This window comes from Bos indicus, chromosome 18, assembly GCF_029378745.1.
Source record: "Bos indicus isolate NIAB-ARS_2022 breed Sahiwal x Tharparkar chromosome 18, NIAB-ARS_B.indTharparkar_mat_pri_1.0, whole genome shotgun sequence".
Lineage (NCBI taxonomy): Eukaryota > Metazoa > Chordata > Mammalia > Artiodactyla > Bovidae > Bos > Bos indicus.
Window position 1 is genome coordinate 25,636,650 of NC_091777.1, and position 19,923 is coordinate 25,656,572.

Below are 19,923 nucleotides of genomic sequence, written 5' to 3' on the forward strand. Positions count from 1 at the left end.
CTCTCCTTCTCTTATCTCTGTGTCTTCCCTGGTGGCTCAGGGGTAAAGAATCCACCTGCCAATACAGGAGACCTAGGTTCAATCCCTGGGTTGGGAGGATCACCTGGAGGAGGTCATGGCAACCCACTCCAGTATTCTTGCCTGGAGAAGCCTGGAGGGCTACAGTCCATGGGGTCGCCGAGAGTCAGACATGAAGCGGCTAAGCACGCCTGCTGACTCCGACTCTTATGGCCCGTGTGACATCCTTGTGTGCCATGTGTCGGTCCCTCTTGGTCTGTCTGGGTGCCAGACACACCCTTCCACCAGCCCCTCCACCTGTGTGTCTGGGGGTGGTGGGCCTGTCTGCTGAGCGGTGTGGGCGTTGCAGGGCTGTGGTTCTGCCCTTCTTAGGCTGACGCACTGTGCCCTGCAAGCCCAGCGCCTGGAGCTGCTCTGCAAAGCGCTGGGAGGAAGTTGCCGCCTCAGTCACCTTGAGTAAGTGGTTGTGGCTGGCGGGTGGGTGGGTGGGGCCATCAGTTGGTAGGTCTTAGTGTGGTGTGTTTTTTTGTTTCTTAAGATTTAGATCATGTGTTCGTTCCCCAGTGCATCCCCTTAGAGAACCTGGTCAAAGTCGTGACTCATCCCCCTAAAACATAGCCCACCGCCCAACATTTGACACTTTGAAGCCCAACTCTGATTCCTTGGGGGTCACAAACCTGAAGATGAGAACCCCCGGGGTTGGGGGGACCCCACCTGACCCAGTGCTGGGTGCTGAGATCCAGCCTGGCAGCCCAAGACCGTATCCCAGTTGTGGGAGACGCTGAGTAGCTGAGTACCAGGGGTAGAGACTTGAAATTTTGCCATCTCCACCCCTGGCACCCTGCACTGACTTGTCCTCCCCATCACCCCTCCCAGCTTATCAGGCAATGCTCTGGGGGATGAAGGTGTGGCCCTGCTGGCTCGGCTGCTCCCCGGACTGGGTTCTCTGCAGTCCTTGAAGTGAGTAGCCCTCTGGGCAAAGCCTCTGAGATGGGATCTCATCAGGATTAGCGTGGGGGGGGGGGGGGGGGAGGGGCAGAGGGGATGGTGATGAAGGGGTGGGATAGTCTGTGTCCCATCTCATTCCCATCTGGGGTTATCATAAAGATCAAATCAGACAGGTGGTCCTATTCAGGACAGGGTAGCTACTGCTGTGATTCTCACTAAAAGAGAAACTGGATTCTATGACTCTGCAACCCAGCTTCTGAGTTGAGGTTTCACTTCTCAAACTTGGCTCCTTGTCTCTGTGCATGCTCTCAGGAAGGCCCAGGCAGGAAGGTCTGGGGAGTTTTTCCTGATTAACGTAACAGCTGGCAGCCATTCTGGCCCTGGGGAAGGGGCTGTTTGATGGGGCCCTGGCCGGGTTGGCAGGGACGGTTTGAACTAAAGAAGACATCCAAAGCAGTGTGACTGGAGACTTGAGAGCCCTGAGCACCTGCCAAGAGAGGGAAGAAGTTCACTACGGGAAGGGGCCCTGGAAGGAGGCCGGGAACCCCCAGACTTTGCCTGCAGCCAACCAGAGTTTCTAGGCCCTTAAAGGTCCAAGTGTTCCAGGCTCACACGCCCCCCGCTCCTCCTCCTCCCTGGCTCTTCAAGGAGAGCCTTCCTGGCCACAGAAACCTGGTTATAGGTCCTAGGTTCCCAGTGTCCCTGGACAAATTACATCACCTCTCTGAGCTCCTGGTTCTAGTCAGTTCACACGGAAACACAGAAGCGGGTGGCTGTGGCTTGGACTATAACCCGTGCTGTGGCTTGAGAGCACTGCCCACTCCACCCGCCTTTCTCTGGGAGGCTGGGACAAGCAGAGGTTGCTTCTGTTCCTGTTCACAACCTCCAGAGGGTGGGGAGGAAAGCCTCACTGATGGAGGCAAATGTTATGCAGATATGAAGTGAAGTGAAAATTGCTCAGTCGTGTCTTGTTATGACCCCATGGACTATACAGTTCATGGATTTTTCTAGGCCAGAATACTGGAGTGGGTAGCCTTTCCTTCTCCAGGAGATCTTCCCAACCCAGGGATCAAACCCAGGTCTCCCGCATTGCAGGAGGATTCTTTACCAGCTGAGCCACAGGGGAAGCCCAGGAATAGTGGAGTGGGTAGCCTATCCCTTCTCCTGGGATCTTTTCCCTCCTGAAAAGATCCTGACCCAGGAATCAAAACGGGGTCTCCTGCATTGCAGGCGGATTCTTTACCAGCTGAGCTATCAAGGAGCCTTCCAGAATATCCTCCTGTGACCTTGTCAATACTGGGAATGGCTGCTGGTATGGCTTCCAGCCTGTGAGGGTCTGCACCACCTGCCAGTCTCCCAGGGCCTGAGGAGTGCTACGTTAAGTGGCAAATATTAAACCACTAGGATGGCTTGACAGGCCATGAAAGAGGAAAAGCTCTGTTCTGCTTTTTCACCAAGGGGCCTCACATCTTCACTTAGCACTGGGCACTGCCCCTCCTGGATCAAATGGGGAAACCGAGGCACAAGTCACCCCAGATTCATTATAGATAGACGGAACCACTGAGTTCTAATCTCAGCTCTGTCACCAACTTGTCTCTTAATCTTGGGCCAGACCTTGCTGCTCTCTGGGCCTCAGTTTCCCCATCTGTACAATAAGAAGTTAGCAGAGACACTCTGAGTAACTCTGGGGTTCAGAGTGTTCCATTGTCTGGTACAGAGAGGGACAGCCCTCCCCAACCTTGTGCTCTAACCACAAAGAGGGTGTTATTGAGTCCTGAGTGACCTCGTCCACAACATCCCTCTGATTCTCCAGCCTCAGTGAGAACCATTTGTCCCTGGAGGGTGTGTGCAGTTTGACCCAGTGCTTCTCTACTCTGCGGTGGCTTCTACATTTGGAATTCAGGTGAGAGTGCCCCTGGGACCCTGTCCTGTCCCTCGTCTGTCCCACTCATGACACAGCATCCTCAGGGCTCTGGTGTGATACCAGGCCCAGTGAACAACTGGTGTGTGTCTGTGGAATGATTGAATAGATGAATGATAAAATATAGCTCCAGAATGCTCAAATTTCTCGAAATGCACCATGGGACACAATCCGTATACTGTCCCATACTTACTCTCTGGATTGCCCTGGGAGACTTCTAAGGAAACTGAGCGCTCTCCGGTAGCCATTGAATTTTCAGGGACCCGCCCCAGTGGTGGGGTCTCTGGAGCTGATAAGAGTGTAGAAGGGAAGGCACCATTAAAAAGAATGAAATTATGCCACTGGCAGCAACATGGATGGATCTAGAGACTGTCACACTGAGTGAAGTAAATCAGGCAAAGAGGAGAAATATTGTATGACATCCCTTATATGTGGAATCTAAAGAGAAATGATACAAATGAACCTACACAGCAGAAACAGACTCACAGAGAACAAACTTATGGTTGCCGGTGGGAAGGATAGGGGGAAGGGATAGTTAGGGAGTTTGGGATGGACTGATACACTCTTCTATATTTAAAATGTATAACCAGCAAGGCCCTACTGATAGCACAGGGAACTCTGCTCAATGTTGTGCGGCAGCCTGGATGGGGGGGATGTTTGGAGGAAAATGGATATATGTATACGTATGCCTGAGTCCCTTCCTTGTTCACCTGAAGCTATCACAACATTGTTAATTGGCTATGGCCCAATACAAAACTTAAAGTTTAAAAAAAAAAAGGGGGGGAAGGCACCCAGCTAAGCAGCCCTGGGCCAGGCAAAGCAGATCTTCCCTGGTTTCAGGTAAAATCTGCCCGTTCCTCCCCTCCCCCTTCCCAGAGTAGGTGGAGCAGTAGCAGAAAGACCAGGTTCAAAAGTCCAGGCTCACTGCTCACTGGCTGGGTTGCTTTGAGCAGATCACTAGGTCTCTCTATACCTCAGTTTCCTCGTCTGTGACGTGGACAATTTTATCGTGAGCATCAAAGACCTGTCAGTGGCGTGCTTTGTATGTAGTGTGTTTATTGTCCCGTTTGCTGAGAAAACAGGCCACCATTAATTAACCCAGCATGTCTGGTCTCTTGCCTTGCCCTGCCCGGGTAGGGAGCCCTTGGCCCTTTCTTACGCTACTGCTTTCTCTCTGTCTACAGCTCTGCGAGCCAACACGTCATCCTGAGAGGCGACAAAAGAGGCAGGTAAGGAGGGGAAGCTCTGAGGTGTGGACAGGGTATGGTCCCCTCTCTCTCTGGTCCCCACTTCCTATAGGTGCCCCCACCCCCAGGCCCATACTGACCGCTGTTAGCTATAGAGTAACCCACCCATATCTGACAGGCTGGAATGGATCACTTCTGTAACCCTCTTCCCCATATTAACATGCAGTAATGAGCTGCCTTAAATCTTTTCTCAGAAGGCCTGCACGTGGGAGGGAGGGCGGAGCCGACGGATGATGCTACCACAAGACAGGTGCCAGCAGATAGCGGCTGTGTTGGAGGGTGGCGGGGAGCAGCCCTGTCTCTGCCTCCGGAGACCTTTGTAGAACGGTGGGCTGCCTGCTGTCTATGGGGTCACACAGAGTCGGACACGACTGAAGTGACTTAGCAGCAGCAGCGGCAGCAGACTCCTCCCTTCCTGTGAATCACTGCCCTTCCACACCCTGAGTATCACATTTGAGAAACCAAGAACCGTTGGTGCTCTGAAAAAGTTTCCATGCCTTTGCGGTAAACAAGTTCCTCCTGTGCCAGGGCTCCGGGCTGCCCCCTAGTGGAGGCAGGCCACCTGGCCTCACCTTGGCCGGTACAAGGGCGCCTCATGTGGGGCCAGCTGGGCAGAGTGCATTTCCAGACAATGCCTTAGAGAAAAGCCTTACGGTAGTAAGTGGGCTGCCTGAAGCCAGGGTGGTCTTGCTTGCAGAGCTAGGGTCTCCATTTCTAGGGACTCTCTGGGTTCTTGAAACCAGAAGGATCAAGGCACAGAGAGGGGAAGTCATGTGAATGCTGCCCACAGTGATGGTCAGAAAGAGGAGGGCTCTTGTCCTCGCACCCCTCAACCTGGTCAGGTGCTGCCCACGTGGACAGGTATAAGCTGTGGGCATCCTCGCTCTGACTTCCCTTCCCTGGGCCTCAGTTGCCCCATCCGTCCAGGGAGGGGCTTGACTGTGACAAGGGCTCCTACCAGCCCTAATGAGTCGAGTCTTCCGATATGGATGCTTGGAATTTTCCTCTCAAGATGGTTTCCCCGCTTGCAGGGATCTGTTGGCTGCTGGATCTTTGCCAGAGTTCCGAGCTGGAGCCCGGTTGGGATCTGGTCAGCGCCACGTCCCCAGGAGCTTCTGGTACCGTCTTACCGCCTCTTGTTTGGGGGTAACCACAATGGGGTGAAGGGTGAGGGAGTGGAGAGTCTGGGAGGGCTGCTGATGGGGCTGCGGGATCCAACATTCCCCTTGTGGAGGAGTCCATGTTATTTTCTCGGAAGACTTCCCAGCCCTACCGTGAGGGGCTGTGAGACCCTGGTTGGGCCCCTCCTGTCTCTGGGGTTGATTTCCTCACCTAAGAAGAGAGACACCGTAGCTCATAGCTGGTGCCTGAACAGGGTTATCAGGGAGCAGGGAGGGGCAGGAAGCAGGCAGGGTATAAACACCTCGTGGGGAGGAGGCGGTGGCGGGGAGTGAAGGTTTGGCTCTCGGGGAGCATTTCTGGGTGGCTAAAACTTATATGGGGAGAGTGGAGGTGAGTGGAGACGTGGGAAAGGCGTTTCACTTTTACCCTAAGGATACTGGGGAGCCACAAAGGGTTTTCAGCACAGGAGAGGGTGGTCAGATTTATACTGTTACAGATAAGATGCCAACAGGGTGGAGGCTTGCAGGGAGGCAAGAGGGGGAACCCAGGGGATGTTAAAGTAAAGCTGGTAAGTGAAAGTGGTAGCCTGGATGTAGGCAGGAGTCCCAGGAGGACTTGGGACTGGATCAGAGCTGCTGAGCACTCAGGGGGCCTTGATTGTGACTGTCAGAGTAGGGGGCCTGGGGCATGTAGGGGGTGGGGTGTTCCATGTCAGGGGAGGGGCCGGTGGCCTGCAGGTTTGGGGGCTGCACAGGGTCCCTGAGCCCTCCCTGACCTCATCATTCCTGCTGGCCCCTTTTCAGCCTCAAGGAATGTCAGCTGGAGCCCCTGAGCCTCTCCTACCTCTGCAAGTCTCTGGAGAAGTGCCCAGGGCCCCTGGAAGTCCAGTAAGTACTGAGGACACAGCCCAGGGCCACAGCATGGGCACCTGCCCAGTGGCCTGGGGTGTGGGTGGCCTGGTTAGAGGCCAGGTGAGTCCTTCCTGGTCCCTTCCTGCCAGACCCCGCAGCCCGACCTCAGGGGAGTTCCTGGAGGCTCGGTGCCTCCCAGTGGCCCCAGCTTCAGGCACCTCACCCCTCCCCCCGAGAGAGGCTGTGCCAGGCCTGGGGCTTCATCTCCCGTCTGCTCAACTCAGGGCACCTGGGAGCCCCAGTCTGCCCCCACCCCACCCTGGGAGCCCCACCCTGGCTCCCACCTGGGCCTGCCTCTGTGGCTGGAACCTGTCACTCTGAAGGCTCCTCCTCAGGGGACCCCGTCCACCCCGGATACCAGCTAACCCCAGAATACCTGGGTCTGTGACCAGAGGCTGGGCTTAGAATCAGGAGTCCTGGCTCAGCCACCGACCATCTGGATGACTTAAGGCAAACAAATGGCTTTAACCCTTTGGTTCTCAGCTTTGTCATCTGCAAAGTGGTCAGTCAGACTTTTCCTGCCCTCATCATCATTGCTGTCATTTTCTTATAATAATTACCATAAAATAAAGAAACCCAAGACAAACCTGCCTCACCTAAATAACCCCTTCCCTTTTCAACTCAGCATCGTTGTTTGTCCTGGTGGCCCTCTCCATTTGTGTATACAGCTTTTTCCTGTTTGAAGTCACAGGCCAGCTACATTCTGCAGTTTCACTTTACATTGCCCTGTATGTTCTTTTCCATTTTGCTAGGTTTTTTATTTTCCCTTGCGTTCTGGCTCCCATTTCCAATGCCCTTCTGGCCCTTGCAACAAGCTCATTATCCATTATTATTAACATTATCATTGTTAACAATATCCTTATGTTGACACCAGGGGTGTGTCCTTTCATGCCTCTCTCCTTGTTCAAATACATATGAACACAGAGGACGAGGGAGTGTGATGTTGTTAACAGACACAGGATCTCAACAAGCTCTGCAACAACCTTTTGTCTATCACAGAACACTGTGGCTTTCCTGAAATATCGAGACGTGTGGAACCAATGAATTTTCAAACAAACCATTTATTTTAGAACAGTTGGTGACTTGCTTTATAGAAAAGCTGCAAAGCTAGTCCAGAGTTCCCTCACCCACTCACCCCTGCTTGTTAATATCGTTTATATCATGGTACATGACGTGTATGTTTCAGCATTCCATGTGAGATGTTGTAATGGGTAAAGGTTCTGTTGCTTCAAAAACAACAACAACAGTGTGTAAACCCAGCATTGACCCAAGCAGAGGCCATGGCACTATGTCTGTTGGGTGTCCAGTGGAAAGCCACTGGTGTTTGTGGTCAGACCACCCCTCAATGAAAGCCACTGCCTGTGCCCTGAGCCCCAGGCCCAGTCCTAGGACAGAGGAGGTATAGCTGAGCCTACAGCCTGGGTCCTGACAGGCTCCTCGCTTCCAACTCCAGAACCACAGGCGGCCCCTGCCACTGTTCCCCACAAGCTGGGTTCCCCTCCAGCCAGAAAAGCACATGTTGGGGTGCTCCTGACAACCCCAGCAAGGGGAAAGGGCAGCCTTCAGGGGACCAAGGACAGGGAGAGAGAGAAGAAGGGGAAGCAAGAGGGGAGGAGGCAGAAGGAAAACACTGTCCAAATGCCTCTGGGGGTCAGGTGGTGGCTCCCAACTCCCAGGGAGGGCTGTATGTAAATCCCAGAGTGCTGGGAGATGCTGGTCAACACAGTCCTCCAGCCAGAGCAGAGATCACAGGGTGGGTATCAGGAGTTCCTCCTAAGAGGGCTGGCTTCTGATGAGTTATCTAGACAAGCTATCAGCTGGTTGGTCTGGTTTTGATGGACAATCAGAGACCCGAGCTACCTTGCGTCTCTTCTTTGCTGACCCATTAAATGCCTGAATTGCCACTGGTCTGTTCACTACCTTGAGTTAAGGCAGCATTCTCTTCTTAACAAGTATGTTCCACTGAGTACCAGTTTTCAAGGCCCTCAAAAGAATGATCCTTCTTGTCCATGTCTTTTGGGGAAAAATATACCTACTATAGCCCCTTAGAAATTCACAAGGCACAAAGGCAGATTAAAGGCTCTGAGAAGTCCTGCAGCCGAGAAAGTTAATGTGACTTAACCCAGCATTTTCCAAGCATGTACGACCTTCCTTTTCCTCCAGCCTCAATGATAACTCAAGGACCCAGTATTCAGAGGGGGTGTTTTGGGCAGTCCTGGTATAGAACCCATCTAGCTTTTCCCGATGTCCCCCAGCTCATTCAGATGCTTTGTTTCTCAGATTGTCCTGCGAGGTGCTGAGTGACCAGAGCCTGGAGACCCTGCTGTACCACCTACCGCAGCTCCCCCAGCTAAGCCTGCTGCAGTAAGACTGGTTTCCCCGTTTCCCCGTGCAGAGCTGAGGCTCTTGCATTGGAAAGCCATTCCCTTCTGTCCCTCCATCCTTCTCTTGAGCTGTTTCATAATTTTTCCTGGCACAATTTGGAGCTTAAGTCTGCTTTCAGCTCTTCGCTAATACTTTATCAACCTCGGAGGAGTTATTGGACCCCTCTAAGCCTCAGTTTCCTCATCTGACAAATGGGACTAGTAGTCTTCACCCTCCCTCCAGGGTTGGGATTCAGACAAGACAGTTGCTTTAAAAGCACCTTGAAGAATGGAAAGCCTGTGACAACCGGGCCAATTTACCTCTTCCTACCCACAGAAAGGTCACCTGCTCCTCTAAAGAGACTTTACAGTTGTAGGTCATGTATACATCACACACTTGTTTTGAAAGGTCACCATCTAATTCTGTAAAAGGGGAATTTAAACAGCATTCCCCAAAGTATTTAAAACTCTGTTTTCTAATTTCAGCTCAGACTGCTTAGAATTTAAAAAGGATTTACTTTAAATATTTCTCTAGCAGGGAGCAAAAGCATCTGTAGCTGAGATGGAAAAATACAGCAGAAAATTAAATTGTACCATTAAAAACAGCAACATTAAATACTCCTGCTAAGGATCTCTCAGCCCTGAGACGGTTCTCGTCACACCCAGGATCTTACTTATCCCTGAGTCCTATGGGAGAGGGAGGAGACATGTGACTTCTCAGAGGTGGGCAAGTGTTGGACTGTAGCCTGCCAGGCTCCCCTGTCCATGGAATTCTCCAGGCAAGAATAGTGGAGTGGTTGCCCATTCCTTTCTGTAGGGGATCTTCCCGACCCAGGGTCTCCTGCATTGCAGGCAGATTCTTTACCGTCTGAGCCACCAGGGAAGCCCCAAGTGTGGCAGAGCCCATGTCAAAATACAGAACCCACTATGGTTCCTCCCTGCCAGGAAAGGGGGGGTTCCTTGGGACACATAAGTTGCAGGTTAAAATAAATAAGTAGGAAACCTCAGACCAGAGAGGGGCTTCTCTATGCCCAGGTCACACAGCACCAGTGCCCGACTCTTCATCTGTCTTTGGAATGAGGTGACCAGCCTGACTCACCAGTGCTTAAGCTTTGTATTACTCAGTCCATACTGTTTGTACGCTGCTCTGAAGCACTGTTTGGGGTGCTGGAGACACAACGGAGAGGGAAAAAAAATGACCAGACCTTTGTCTACTTGGAGCTTACCTTGTAGTAGGAGAGGTCAATAAGCAGAGTGAAAGCAAATAAGATGAATTCAGACAGTGATAATGTATTTTTCTAGGTAATATAGTAAAGAGTGATTATTGGAGGTGATTTAGACAATGGCGAGAGTGGTCAGGGACCACCTCTAAGGAGGGACACTGGGGTATGGCCAGAGGGAGGAGAGGGATCCAGCCTTGTGCAAAGCAGGGAACAGCATGCCAAGGAGATGGAACAGCATGCATGAGGCCCTGAGGCAGGGTGGAGCTTTGAGTGTTCAAGGAACAGGCAGAAGGCCAGTGTGGCCAGAGCATAGTGGCCAGCAGAGTTGTAGGAGAGAAGGTAGAGAAACAAGCCTGGGCCCGGTCACACAGGGCCTGGTAGCCATGGGGAGGAGTTTGGGATTTTGCCCAAGGAGACCTGAAAAGGAGAGGAATGATTTGTGTTTTCAAAAGCTTAGTCTGGCGGCTGGGTGGAGAAGGGATCCCGGGACAAGCATGGAAGTCAGAGCACGGAGGAGCTTTGCAGCCAGAATAAGAGAGGAGGGGGCTGGGAATGGGAAGGGGAGAGGGAAGTATATAGATTCAGGGTGGACCTTGGAGGTGGAACTGACAAGACACGCTGATGGAAGGCTGATAGAGCGAGGCAGATGGAGGCAAGTCACTTTCTCTAAGGCAATGCTTCCCAACTGTGGGTGATTTTGCTCCTTAGGGGACACTCAGGATGGAGACGTTTTTGTTGTCTTTGGTGGAGGGGGTGGGAGGTTGTGCTCCTGCTGGCATCTAGGGAGTTGTTCAGTCGCTTGGTCACGTCTGACTCTGTGACCCCATGGACTGCTGCATGCCAGGCTTCCCCGTCCTTCACTATCTCCCAGAGTCTGCTCAAACTCATGTCCACTGAGTCAATGATACCATCCAACCATCTCGTCCTCTGTCATCCCCTTCTCCTCCTGCCCTCAATCTTTCCTGGCATCTAGTGAGTAAGGTCTGGGATGCTGTTAAACTTCCTACCGGACAGCCCCCAATGCCAAAGAATCATCTTGGTAGTGCTGACCTTGAGAAACTCTTATGGCTTGCATCTTCCCGCTCCCTGTCAGCAAGGGCTCACCTGTTAGTCCTTGGGATAAAAGCAGTATAATAATAACAACACAACACGCATGGGGTATTGTGTTAGGCAGTGCACAAGCTTAATGTTTCAGTACTCACAACACCCTAGAGGAAGGTATGTCATAAGTAGTCCGTGTTTTTCAGATAAGGAAACTGAGGCTCAGAGAGGTTAAGTGACTTGTCCAAGGACACACAGCCTACAAGCAGGACTAGAGCCAAACCTAAGCCCAGTTGACCCCAAGCTCCTATTTTTCCCTCCTGAGTCGCTGCCTCCTTCCTTATTGCCTGGCTCACCTGCTAGCGCCCCCCATCCTTTGTGTCCAGGTTTCTTGCCCACCGATCTTGCTTGGCTCCAACTTGCTCACATAGGACCCCACCTCTTTCCCTGTCAGACTGAGCCAGATGCAACTGCCTCCAGAGAGCCCCCTCCTGCTAGCTGACCTCTTCAGCCTGTGCCCACAGGTTCAGAAGGTGGATCTCAGGTGGGCATTGCCCTGGGGCAACCAGAACTCAGCTGGGAGGGTGGTGCTGGAGGTTGTTGGATGTGAAGGGTGGGGGTGAGGGCAGAGGGACCCAAATCAGAGATTCAGCTGCTCAAGAAGGGGAACCTGCCCCCTGGGGGCATCCTGAAGCTGTGGTCGAAGGTGGCTGACGAAGGTGCTGTCTGTTCCAGGTCCCTGCGTCATTTGACCCTGCATCTCAGGTCTAGTGAGGAGCAGGAAGACAGGTGCTGTTGGTAAGTCCCCCGGAACCGGGCCCTGGTATGATAGGGGATTATCGGGGACAGACAGACAGTTCTCGTATGTCCAGAGCAGAGGACAGACTGAGAGGGCCAGGCACTGTCGTGGGCAAATGAGGAGTCCACAGCAGACTGGATTAGAGCTCAAGGACTGCTCCGAGGAAAAGGACTCCACTCCACTCCTGCCCCCAGGCTTTAACAGCCCCGGAACTTCCCCTGGTGGTCTAGTGGCTAAGACTCTGCACTTCGCTTGCAGTGGGGTATGGGTTTGATCACTGGTCAGAGAACTAAGATCTGGCATGCCATGTGGCATGGTCAAAAATAAATAAATAAAATCTTAAAAAAAAAAAAAAAAATCCCAGCCTCACCAGGATCTGGCACCCTGGGCAGGTTCCTTAAGCTCTCCGATCCTCAGCTTCCACTGAGAGAAGGGAGCTGGTGATGGCAGATGGTAGACTGCAGGCTGTTGGCAAAGATGATACAAGGCAACATATAAAACACAAGCGGCACTCACGGTTACGAAAGCCCCCTCCCCTGACTCCTGGACCAATGCTTTGTGGTTGTCTCGGTGACCGGGGGCAGGCATTGCACAGGAGGCAGGATGATGGGCTGAGGGGGCAACCTTTAAACGCACAGATGACATTTCTGGTAGCTACCCGATGCCACCGGCTCACCAAGTGACCATGGACCAGACCTTTCTCCTCTGTGTCTCAGCCTTCTCAGCTGTGAAATAACAATACATGAAGAGCTGATATTTGTTGAGCATCTGCAGGACACCATTCTGAGAGCCTCATGCACATTACATCCTAGAAGCCTCTCAGCTGTGGTCACGCCACAGGTTGGGGTGCAGCTAGGACTTGAATCCAAGCAGTGCTACAGCGCTCCTAGCCCAGGGGTGAACAAATGTGCTCTGTAAAGGGTTAGATCAGAAGTTTGAAAGCAGCACAGACAATATATAAACAATGGCATGTCTGTGTGCCAGTAAAGTTGGAGTTGTGAATGCTGAGACTTGAATTCATGTAATGTTTACATGTCATGAAATGTTACTCTTCTTTTGACTTTCTTTTTCTCAGCTATTTGAAAATGGATAGACCATTCTTAGCGTGCTGGTCATATAAAACAGGCGGCCTTGGGCGGTAGTTTTTCCAGTTCCTATCCTAACCCAGCACGATGGTGACTTCTAGAATACCTTCATAGTTTCCAAATCTTATTTCCAAAATGTAGGACATAGACCAGGATGGGATGATTTTTAGGAGGTTGAGCTGATAGTAGAGTACTTCAGTTCAGTTCAGTCGCTCAGTCGTGACCCCATGGACTGCAGCACGCCAGGCTTCCCTGTCCATCACCAACTCCCAGAGCTTGCTCAAACTCAAGTCCATCAAGTTGGTGAGGCCATCCAACCATCTCATCCCCTGTTGTCCCCTTCTCCTCCTGTCCTCAATCTTTCCCAGCATCAGGGTCTATTCCAATGAGTCAGTTCTTCATATCAGGTAGCTAAAGTATTGGAGCTTCAGCATCAGTCCTTTGAGTGAATATTCAGAGCTGATTTCCTTTAGGATTGACTGGTTTGATCTGCTTGCAGTCCAAGGGACTCTCAAGAGTCTTCTCCACCACAATTCAAAAGCATCAATTCTCCCACGCTCAGCTTTCTTTATAGTCCAACTCTCACATCCATACTTGACTACTGGTTCACTTTCATCAGATTCTTCCTTTTTCAAAATTTCTGTGTTTGATTAAGGCCCTGGTGGCTCAGACAGTAAAGAATCTGCCTGCAATGCAGGAGATTCCTGGGTTAGATCCCTGGGTCGGGAAGATCCCCTGGAGAAGAGAGTGGCTACCCACTCCAGTATTCTTGCCTGGAGAATTCCATGGACAGAGGAGCCTGGGGGCTACAGTCCATGGGGTCACAAAGAGTCAGACATGACTGAAGCACCAAGCACGCACAAGGCCAAGAGGAAGTGTCAGTTGCCTCTTAGCATGTCTGTAACACCTCTTCACGTCTGCTAAGCTGTAGGAGGAGAGCCCGCAGCAGGTGCCAATATCTGGCTTGAATATAATGATGATATTTTGTCCTCATTTCCTGCATCCTTATCCTTACGGTCTGTTTAGGGCAGGAAATGCTAGTTTTCTATTGGAGTAAGTGATACAAGGTTTTCTTTTCTGGTAAGTGCATTAAATAAAAAGAATGAGCTGATTTAAAAATAAGAAATAAATAATAGTATAATAAGGAATTTGGGACTGAAAAAAAATGGAAAGTAACTGATAAAAATTTGAGTTACTGGTTTTAGGTACTTTATCATTCTAAGTTTATTTTTTAAGTTGCTAGCTGGCCATAAGCTATTCATTTACCTTGTTGTTGTGTGGTATCCGTGTAAGCCTCTCAAAGACAGACTTTACTATTACTTTGATTCCAGTATGAATAATCCTCCGCATAAGGAGACATCACTCTGGGTCTCCTCCACTCCACCCCCATGTCTGCTCATTAAAGTGACCCTAAGAGCTATAGTTCACCTTGACTGAATCAGAATCACCCTGGAGAGCCTTGTTCCAGAGGCTGTTTGTTCAGCGGGTCTGGGTTGTGTTCCCAGCATGTGCCTCTCACCACGCTCCCAAAGGAGTGCTATTGGGGCTGGTCAGGGACCCCACTTTGAGAACCATCCCCTCAAAGAGGAAACATATGTGGGATCTGCTGGGCGGGGCAGGTGGTACGGGTGGGTGCTGGATATTTCTAGAGAGTCCAAGCTTGAGTGAAGCCCCGCTGGAGCTTCGAAGCTATACCCAGCTTAGGGACCCCATCTCCCTTCCTGCAGCAGGTTCACTGACTGCGGCCTCCGCCAGGAGCACGTGGAGCCGCTGTGCGGGTTGCTGAGCAAGTGTGAAGACCTCCACCAGCTGGAGTAAGTTGGAGCATGTTCTGCGTGGCACCTGAAGGATGTGTGTGTATGTTTGTGTGTACACACCCATGCATGCTCTCAGGACCACCTAACAGAGGAGAGGATGCCTGGGACTCAGTCACATCTGTAAAGTTTCTGTCCCCATCTTATCCCTCCCATCCTCCACTGCTACCATGTAGAGCTAGTTCAGGGTGTACCCCTGATCAATTTAGGGGAGCCCTTTGCAAAGGACTGGGCCTCCCTGGTGGCTCAGATGGTTAAGAATCCACCTGCAATGCAAGAGACTTCGGTTCGATCCCTGGGTCCGGAAGATCCCCTAGAGAAGGGAATGGCCACCCACTCCAGTATTCTTGCCTGGAGAATCCCACGGACAGAGGAGCCTGGAGGGCTGCAGTCCACAGGGTCGCAAAGAGTCAAACACAACTGAGACTAACACTTTTAGTTACTTTCACTTCGCAAAGGGCCACAGGAGCCCCTTGGCCTCTTGTTATTCAAGGCATTGGGGCTCTGCTGGCTGGTGGAGCCTGAAATGAAGGGTCCGTTGACGTGCTGAGCAGGTGGTTAAGAATAGCCAATGCCTCTGCTTGCGGAGGGCCCGGAGCCAGCCAGCGTAGGGATGTGTGCCTGGGCTCTCAGGCTGATGAGAAGTGGTATCAGTGTGGCCTGTCTTGGGTGCCTGAATAGCGCAGCCCTGCATGGGTAGGGAAAAAAGAGCTTTGAGCACTTTTTCCACTATTCTAAGTGCTTTACATATCCTTTTTATCCTCCTTCTCAACAACCCTGGATATCATAGATGAGCGGACTGAGAGAATTTAAAGATCTGTGTTAAGTCACGCACTTAGTTCAATGCAGAGCCTTTACTCAGAACTGTTAGAACTCCAGCTTAGGACAAGCAGAACATACAGAGAGCTATCCACCAAAAAAACCCCACAATTTCAATTCCTTGTGGTGTGGCCAAGGAGAGAAATGTGGCTGATGAAAATCATGGATTTTAAAGAAAGATGAATAAGCAAAGATGTCTTTTGAATTTTTCAGTTTTTTCATTCTAGAGGGAACTTTCTCATATTCTAAAAATTATTTCAATAAGTGGCTTCCTGAGACAGATTTTTTCATTTTCAAAGTGTCTCAGGAAAAGATGGAAATAAATGAGCCTCAAAAGTCTTATCATCAGGGGCAAAATGAGTTCAAAATTGCAGGGTAAAAATCAGATATTCCCAGGCACACTGATTATTTTGTTCCTGAAACTGTAGCTAAAACCATAGGATGCTACAAATGAAGGAAAATAGTCTTCAAGTGCAGTTTCTGATATTGCATTCCCAAATCAAAAGCAGAAATATTTTGGGTAAATGCATCCTCCAAATGTCTGTCTTTTTCCTGAATTTACTCTGGTTCAAAAATGACGGCTCCCAACAGGTAGAGGCCGAGTGCACAGTAAAAAGATAATTGCTTTTTCTCTAATTGCTGAAAGCCTGCTGGAGTCCCAGGAGTGGTCACCAGATACTGAAGGGGAAGATGAGGACTGGTTAACTGTGGTGCTGGTGAGGGGATGGGGGTGCTCGTGCTAGTGCTGATGGAGGTGACGGGGATGCAGGCAGGGATGCCAAGTAGTAGGGATGGGATGGTGCTGGTGGTGATGATGGTGCTGTTGGAACAGAAGTTGCGCACAGTGGTGGAGGTGATGGTGGAGGTGGTGACGGTGCGGGGCGGGTAGAGTAGCAGTGATGCTCACTGAAGAGCAGGCACGTCAGATCACCAACCACCTCCTCCTCGTACCTCTTGCAGCCTCTCAGCAAACCTGCTGGGTGATGATGGGCTCAGGTGCCTCCTGGAATGTCTCCCCAAGGTGCCCATCTCCGGTTCGCTTGAGTAAGTGATGAGCAGCCCCGAGGACAACTAGGAGGAAGACTCCCCAGGGCCCGGAATGTTAGTGGGCTTCTTTTCAGGCACCCCTGAAGAACTCCAGGGGACAAGGGCTGGGGAGGGGGTGATCTTTACCTTGATTCCCCCCACCCACCCACCTTGGGTCCTTTCGTCCTTCCTTCATTGCCCACTATTGGCAGAGCTCTCACCAAACACCCGCAAGAGACTGTGACTAGTGTTCGGTGGCCCAAGTTGACTCCAGGCAGGGAGCAATAATTCATCCCCAATCAGCTGCAGAAATCTCAGTTGTCCTGGCTCTTGGTCCGTCCATCCTGTCCCTGAAGCTCCTCTGACCAGAGTTAGGGGACACAGATTTGGAGATGTTGCCACAGCAGGGAGGGCCCCTGGGGACTCATCTTCAGTCACTCAGTCTCCCCAGTGACCTGCGAGACTGACGTCCAGACCCAGGATACAGCCCGTTGCTAGGCAACTAAGCTTTGCACTCTGGGCATCCCTGGCCCCCATGGAGCTGGAGCTGGCAGCCTGGCCTTATCACTGCCCTCACCCCTGGTCTCAGACCACAGGGGCAGCAGTGGGGGCGACTCTCAAAGATTTCAGAGTATGCTGCCTGGCCTGCCAGGGTGGCGATAGCGTCCCTCTGGCTTATCTCTGGACCTCGGTGTCTCCACCTTGAGGATGGAGACTTGGGCACTAAGGACTCCCTTCTAGGAGATGACAGCTGGAGTGGAGGAGGTGAGGACCTGGGCAGGGCTCCACTGAGGTCTTGCCTCACCCCTTATCCTGAACCTCTTTTCTCTTCTAGTCTAAGCCACAACAGTATGTCTCAGGAAAGCGTCTTGTGCCTGGTGGAGGCGCTCCCCTCCTGTCCACGTCTCCGGGAGGCCTCAGTGAAGTAAGGAAACATTGGTGCTACTTGCTGATGATGGGGAAGCAAGACTCACATGCTCAGTGGCCCTCTGTCTGTGTGACTTAGGGCAACTGAGCCTCTCTGAGTCTCCGAGTTCACTGATTGTGGGATCACAGTTTCCATCTTCTGAGGCCCGTGTGTGCACGCATGGGGCCCAGGGAGGCCACCGGGTGGGGAAACGCCAGATTTAGCATCCTCGAAGGAGGAGGTGGGGGTCTCCTCTGGTCAGCAAGGGTCTCTGCCGTGGCTTCCACCCTCCCGTGCCCCTGTGGACCCAGCCCCCATCCCTCCCTGTGCCCCCTGGCACCTGGGTCCTAGGGACGCTGGCAAGGCTGGGCCTTGGGCTTCCATACACCCTTCTCTCTGCAGCCTGGGCTCCAAGCAGAGCTTCTGGATTCACTTCTCCCGACAGGAAGAGACTGGGAAGACACTGAGGTAATTTGTGGTCTGGGGTGACGGGAAAGGCAGGGGAACCAGGGATAGGCAGATGACCCTGTGGTGGCCTCCATGCCTCCTTCCTCCCAGGGTCCCCTCCTCCTCCACACACCCTGCCTGGAGCTACCACCTGGGTTTGTCTCTCCTACACCTGCCCCCAGTCTCCCCATACCTTCAGCCCCTGGACCAGGCCTTCGAGTGGTGTTTGTGCGCCTTAGCCACAGCCTAACTGAGTCTGGAGGCTTCTGAGTTAAACAACCAGACTCTGGACCCTCTTGGGGTAGATCTCAGCAAAGAATCCACCTGCCAATGCAGGAGACGCAGCTTTGATCCCTGGGTCAGGAAGATCCCCTGGAGAGGGGAGTGGCAACCCCCTCCAGTGTTCTTGCCTGGAGGATCTCCGTGGACAAGGAGCCTGGCGGACTATAGTTTATGGTGTTGCAAAGAGTCAGACATGAGTTAGCGACTAACACTTTCCCTTCTTCCACTCTACCACTTAATAGCTGTGTGACCGTGGACCAGTGACTTGACTGCTCTGTGTTTCAATTCCTCACCTGTAAAATGAGGGTTGTTGTGAGGATTAAATGAGTAAATGTGTTTCAAGTGCCTGGAAACGACCTGCCTTATTTGAGTGCTGTATCAGTGATTTTTTATTTAATCCCCCTCTGGTAGCCTCAGGCTCTGTCTTGCTCAGCCTTGGGTGAGTTTCTCTACATGTCTTGCTTCACCTGTGATCGTGGCCTCTGCATTGGTCCCCTGCCTCTGACCAGGCCTCCTCCAATCCCCCCGCAGCCCCCAGAGGGACTTTCCCAGCATGCACGTCTGACCGTGGTACTCCACTGCTCTGAGCCCTGCAGTAGCTCCCAAGTGCCCTGAGGATAAAGTTCAAATCCTTAGCCTGGTCTTCGCAGAGGCTGATCTGGTTGCCACTTCCTGCCGTGTTCTCTCTCACTTCTCCCACCCCTCTACACACACCACCCTCACACCAAATATATACATACCACACACAGACACACACACACATACGCAGCATAATACATCACACTCATGCACACACACCAGACATATCCCCTGTACACACCACACATAACAGGCACACATCACACACACCACTCATATACCGCATGTGTGCACACAGATTCAGCCACAAGGGATCTTTGTTCACCAAGCACGCACTGCCTGATGAAGCATCCCTGCTTCTGGGCACTCAGCCTGGCATTCTCTTCCCTGCCTTTTCTGAGATCAAATTCTCCCAATGCTGTATGACCCAGCTCACATGTCAGCCCTTCCTGGACGCCTCCGGTGGCCCCTGTCCTGTGAGAGGGAGTGGCCCTCTTGTGCTATGCTGGGCTCTCTTTTCAGCCCGTCTGTGAGACAGTGCTCCGGGGCCTGTCTGCCAGCCGCACGGGCCGGGCCCTGGGAGGACAGGGCCATAGCAAGAATCCCAGCCCCACCCCCACCCTCCGCACCCAAGGGAGCCTGGAGTAGGGTGGGCCTGGAGACTAGAGAAGTGGTTACAGGTTTAGGGGCTGGAGTCAGGCTGACTTGGATTGAAACCCAAATCTGTCGCTGCTTTTTTCCAACTGTGCGTCCTTGGGTCGGTCAGTCTCTTTGCCTGTAGGTGATGCTATTGGGGTTCAGTGAGATGCCACACATAAGGCAGGCATGCCTGCTTGCTCATGGGGTGCACCCAGAGGCTGGGCCAGGGCCGGCCTTAGAGTCAGGGCTCAGTGAGTGATGACTCTAGCACTTTCTTGGGCGGTGTTCTCTCCAAAGAGAAGCTCCCAGAGCACAGGTTGCACTTGGGCCTTTTTTCAGGTCCTGGTCCAGGCCTTTGCACCCAGTGGGGGCTCCCCCATGGGTCCTGGGGGAGGCTGGGGGACAGCAGGACTGTAGTCCCGACAGGCTTTGCCCAAGCTCTGCCCCTTGCCCTCTGCCCTCAGGCTGAGCGAGTGCCACTTCAAGCCAGAGCACATGCCCAGACTGGCCGCCAGCCTGAGCCAGGCCCTGCAGCTGACGGAGCTCACGTGAGTGACTGGGCCCAGCCCGTGGGGGCAGCTGAGGGGTAGGGGCTCCCTTCCAGAATGACCTCTGTCCACAGGCTGACCTGGTGTTTCCCGGGCCTGGAGCAGCTGACTGTCCTCCTGGGTCTGCTAACGTGGCCAACGGGGGTGCTCACTCTCAGGTACTGCCTGCCCGTGACTCTGGGAG

At 52.3% G+C, this 19,923-nt stretch overlaps 1 protein-coding gene across 7 annotated transcripts in view; it reads left to right on the forward strand.

The window, feature by feature from the left end:
• NLRC5 (NLR family CARD domain containing 5) overlaps nt 1–19,923 on the forward strand; it is a 93,437-nt gene that overhangs the window by 58,096 nt on the left and 15,418 nt on the right. For 6 of the 7 annotated variants that reach the window (XR_011561488.1, XR_011561487.1, XR_011561486.1 and 3 more), the window contains exons 19-33: nt 391–474; nt 895–978; nt 2,780–2,869; nt 4,072–4,116; nt 5,166–5,252; nt 6,060–6,143; nt 8,448–8,531; nt 11,249–11,338; nt 11,530–11,592; nt 14,406–14,492; nt 16,272–16,355; nt 17,173–17,262; nt 17,647–17,712; nt 19,656–19,739; nt 19,814–19,897. Coding sequence is in view for 4 of the 7 variants with exons in the window: in XM_070770602.1 (XP_070626703.1) it covers nt 391–474; nt 895–978; nt 2,780–2,869; nt 4,072–4,116; nt 5,166–5,252; nt 6,060–6,143; nt 8,448–8,531; nt 11,249–11,338; nt 11,530–11,592; nt 14,406–14,492; nt 16,272–16,355; nt 17,173–17,262; nt 17,647–17,712; nt 19,656–19,739; nt 19,814–19,897 (1,206 nt within the window). In the remaining 3 variants the exon portion in view is untranslated. The remainder of the gene's footprint in view (nt 1–390; nt 475–894; nt 979–2,779; nt 2,870–4,071; nt 4,117–5,165; nt 5,253–6,059; nt 6,144–8,447; nt 8,532–11,248; nt 11,339–11,529; nt 11,593–14,405; nt 14,493–16,271; nt 16,356–17,172; nt 17,263–17,646; nt 17,713–19,655; nt 19,740–19,813; nt 19,898–19,923) is intronic. The other variant, XM_019979618.2, reaches the window with a different exon arrangement.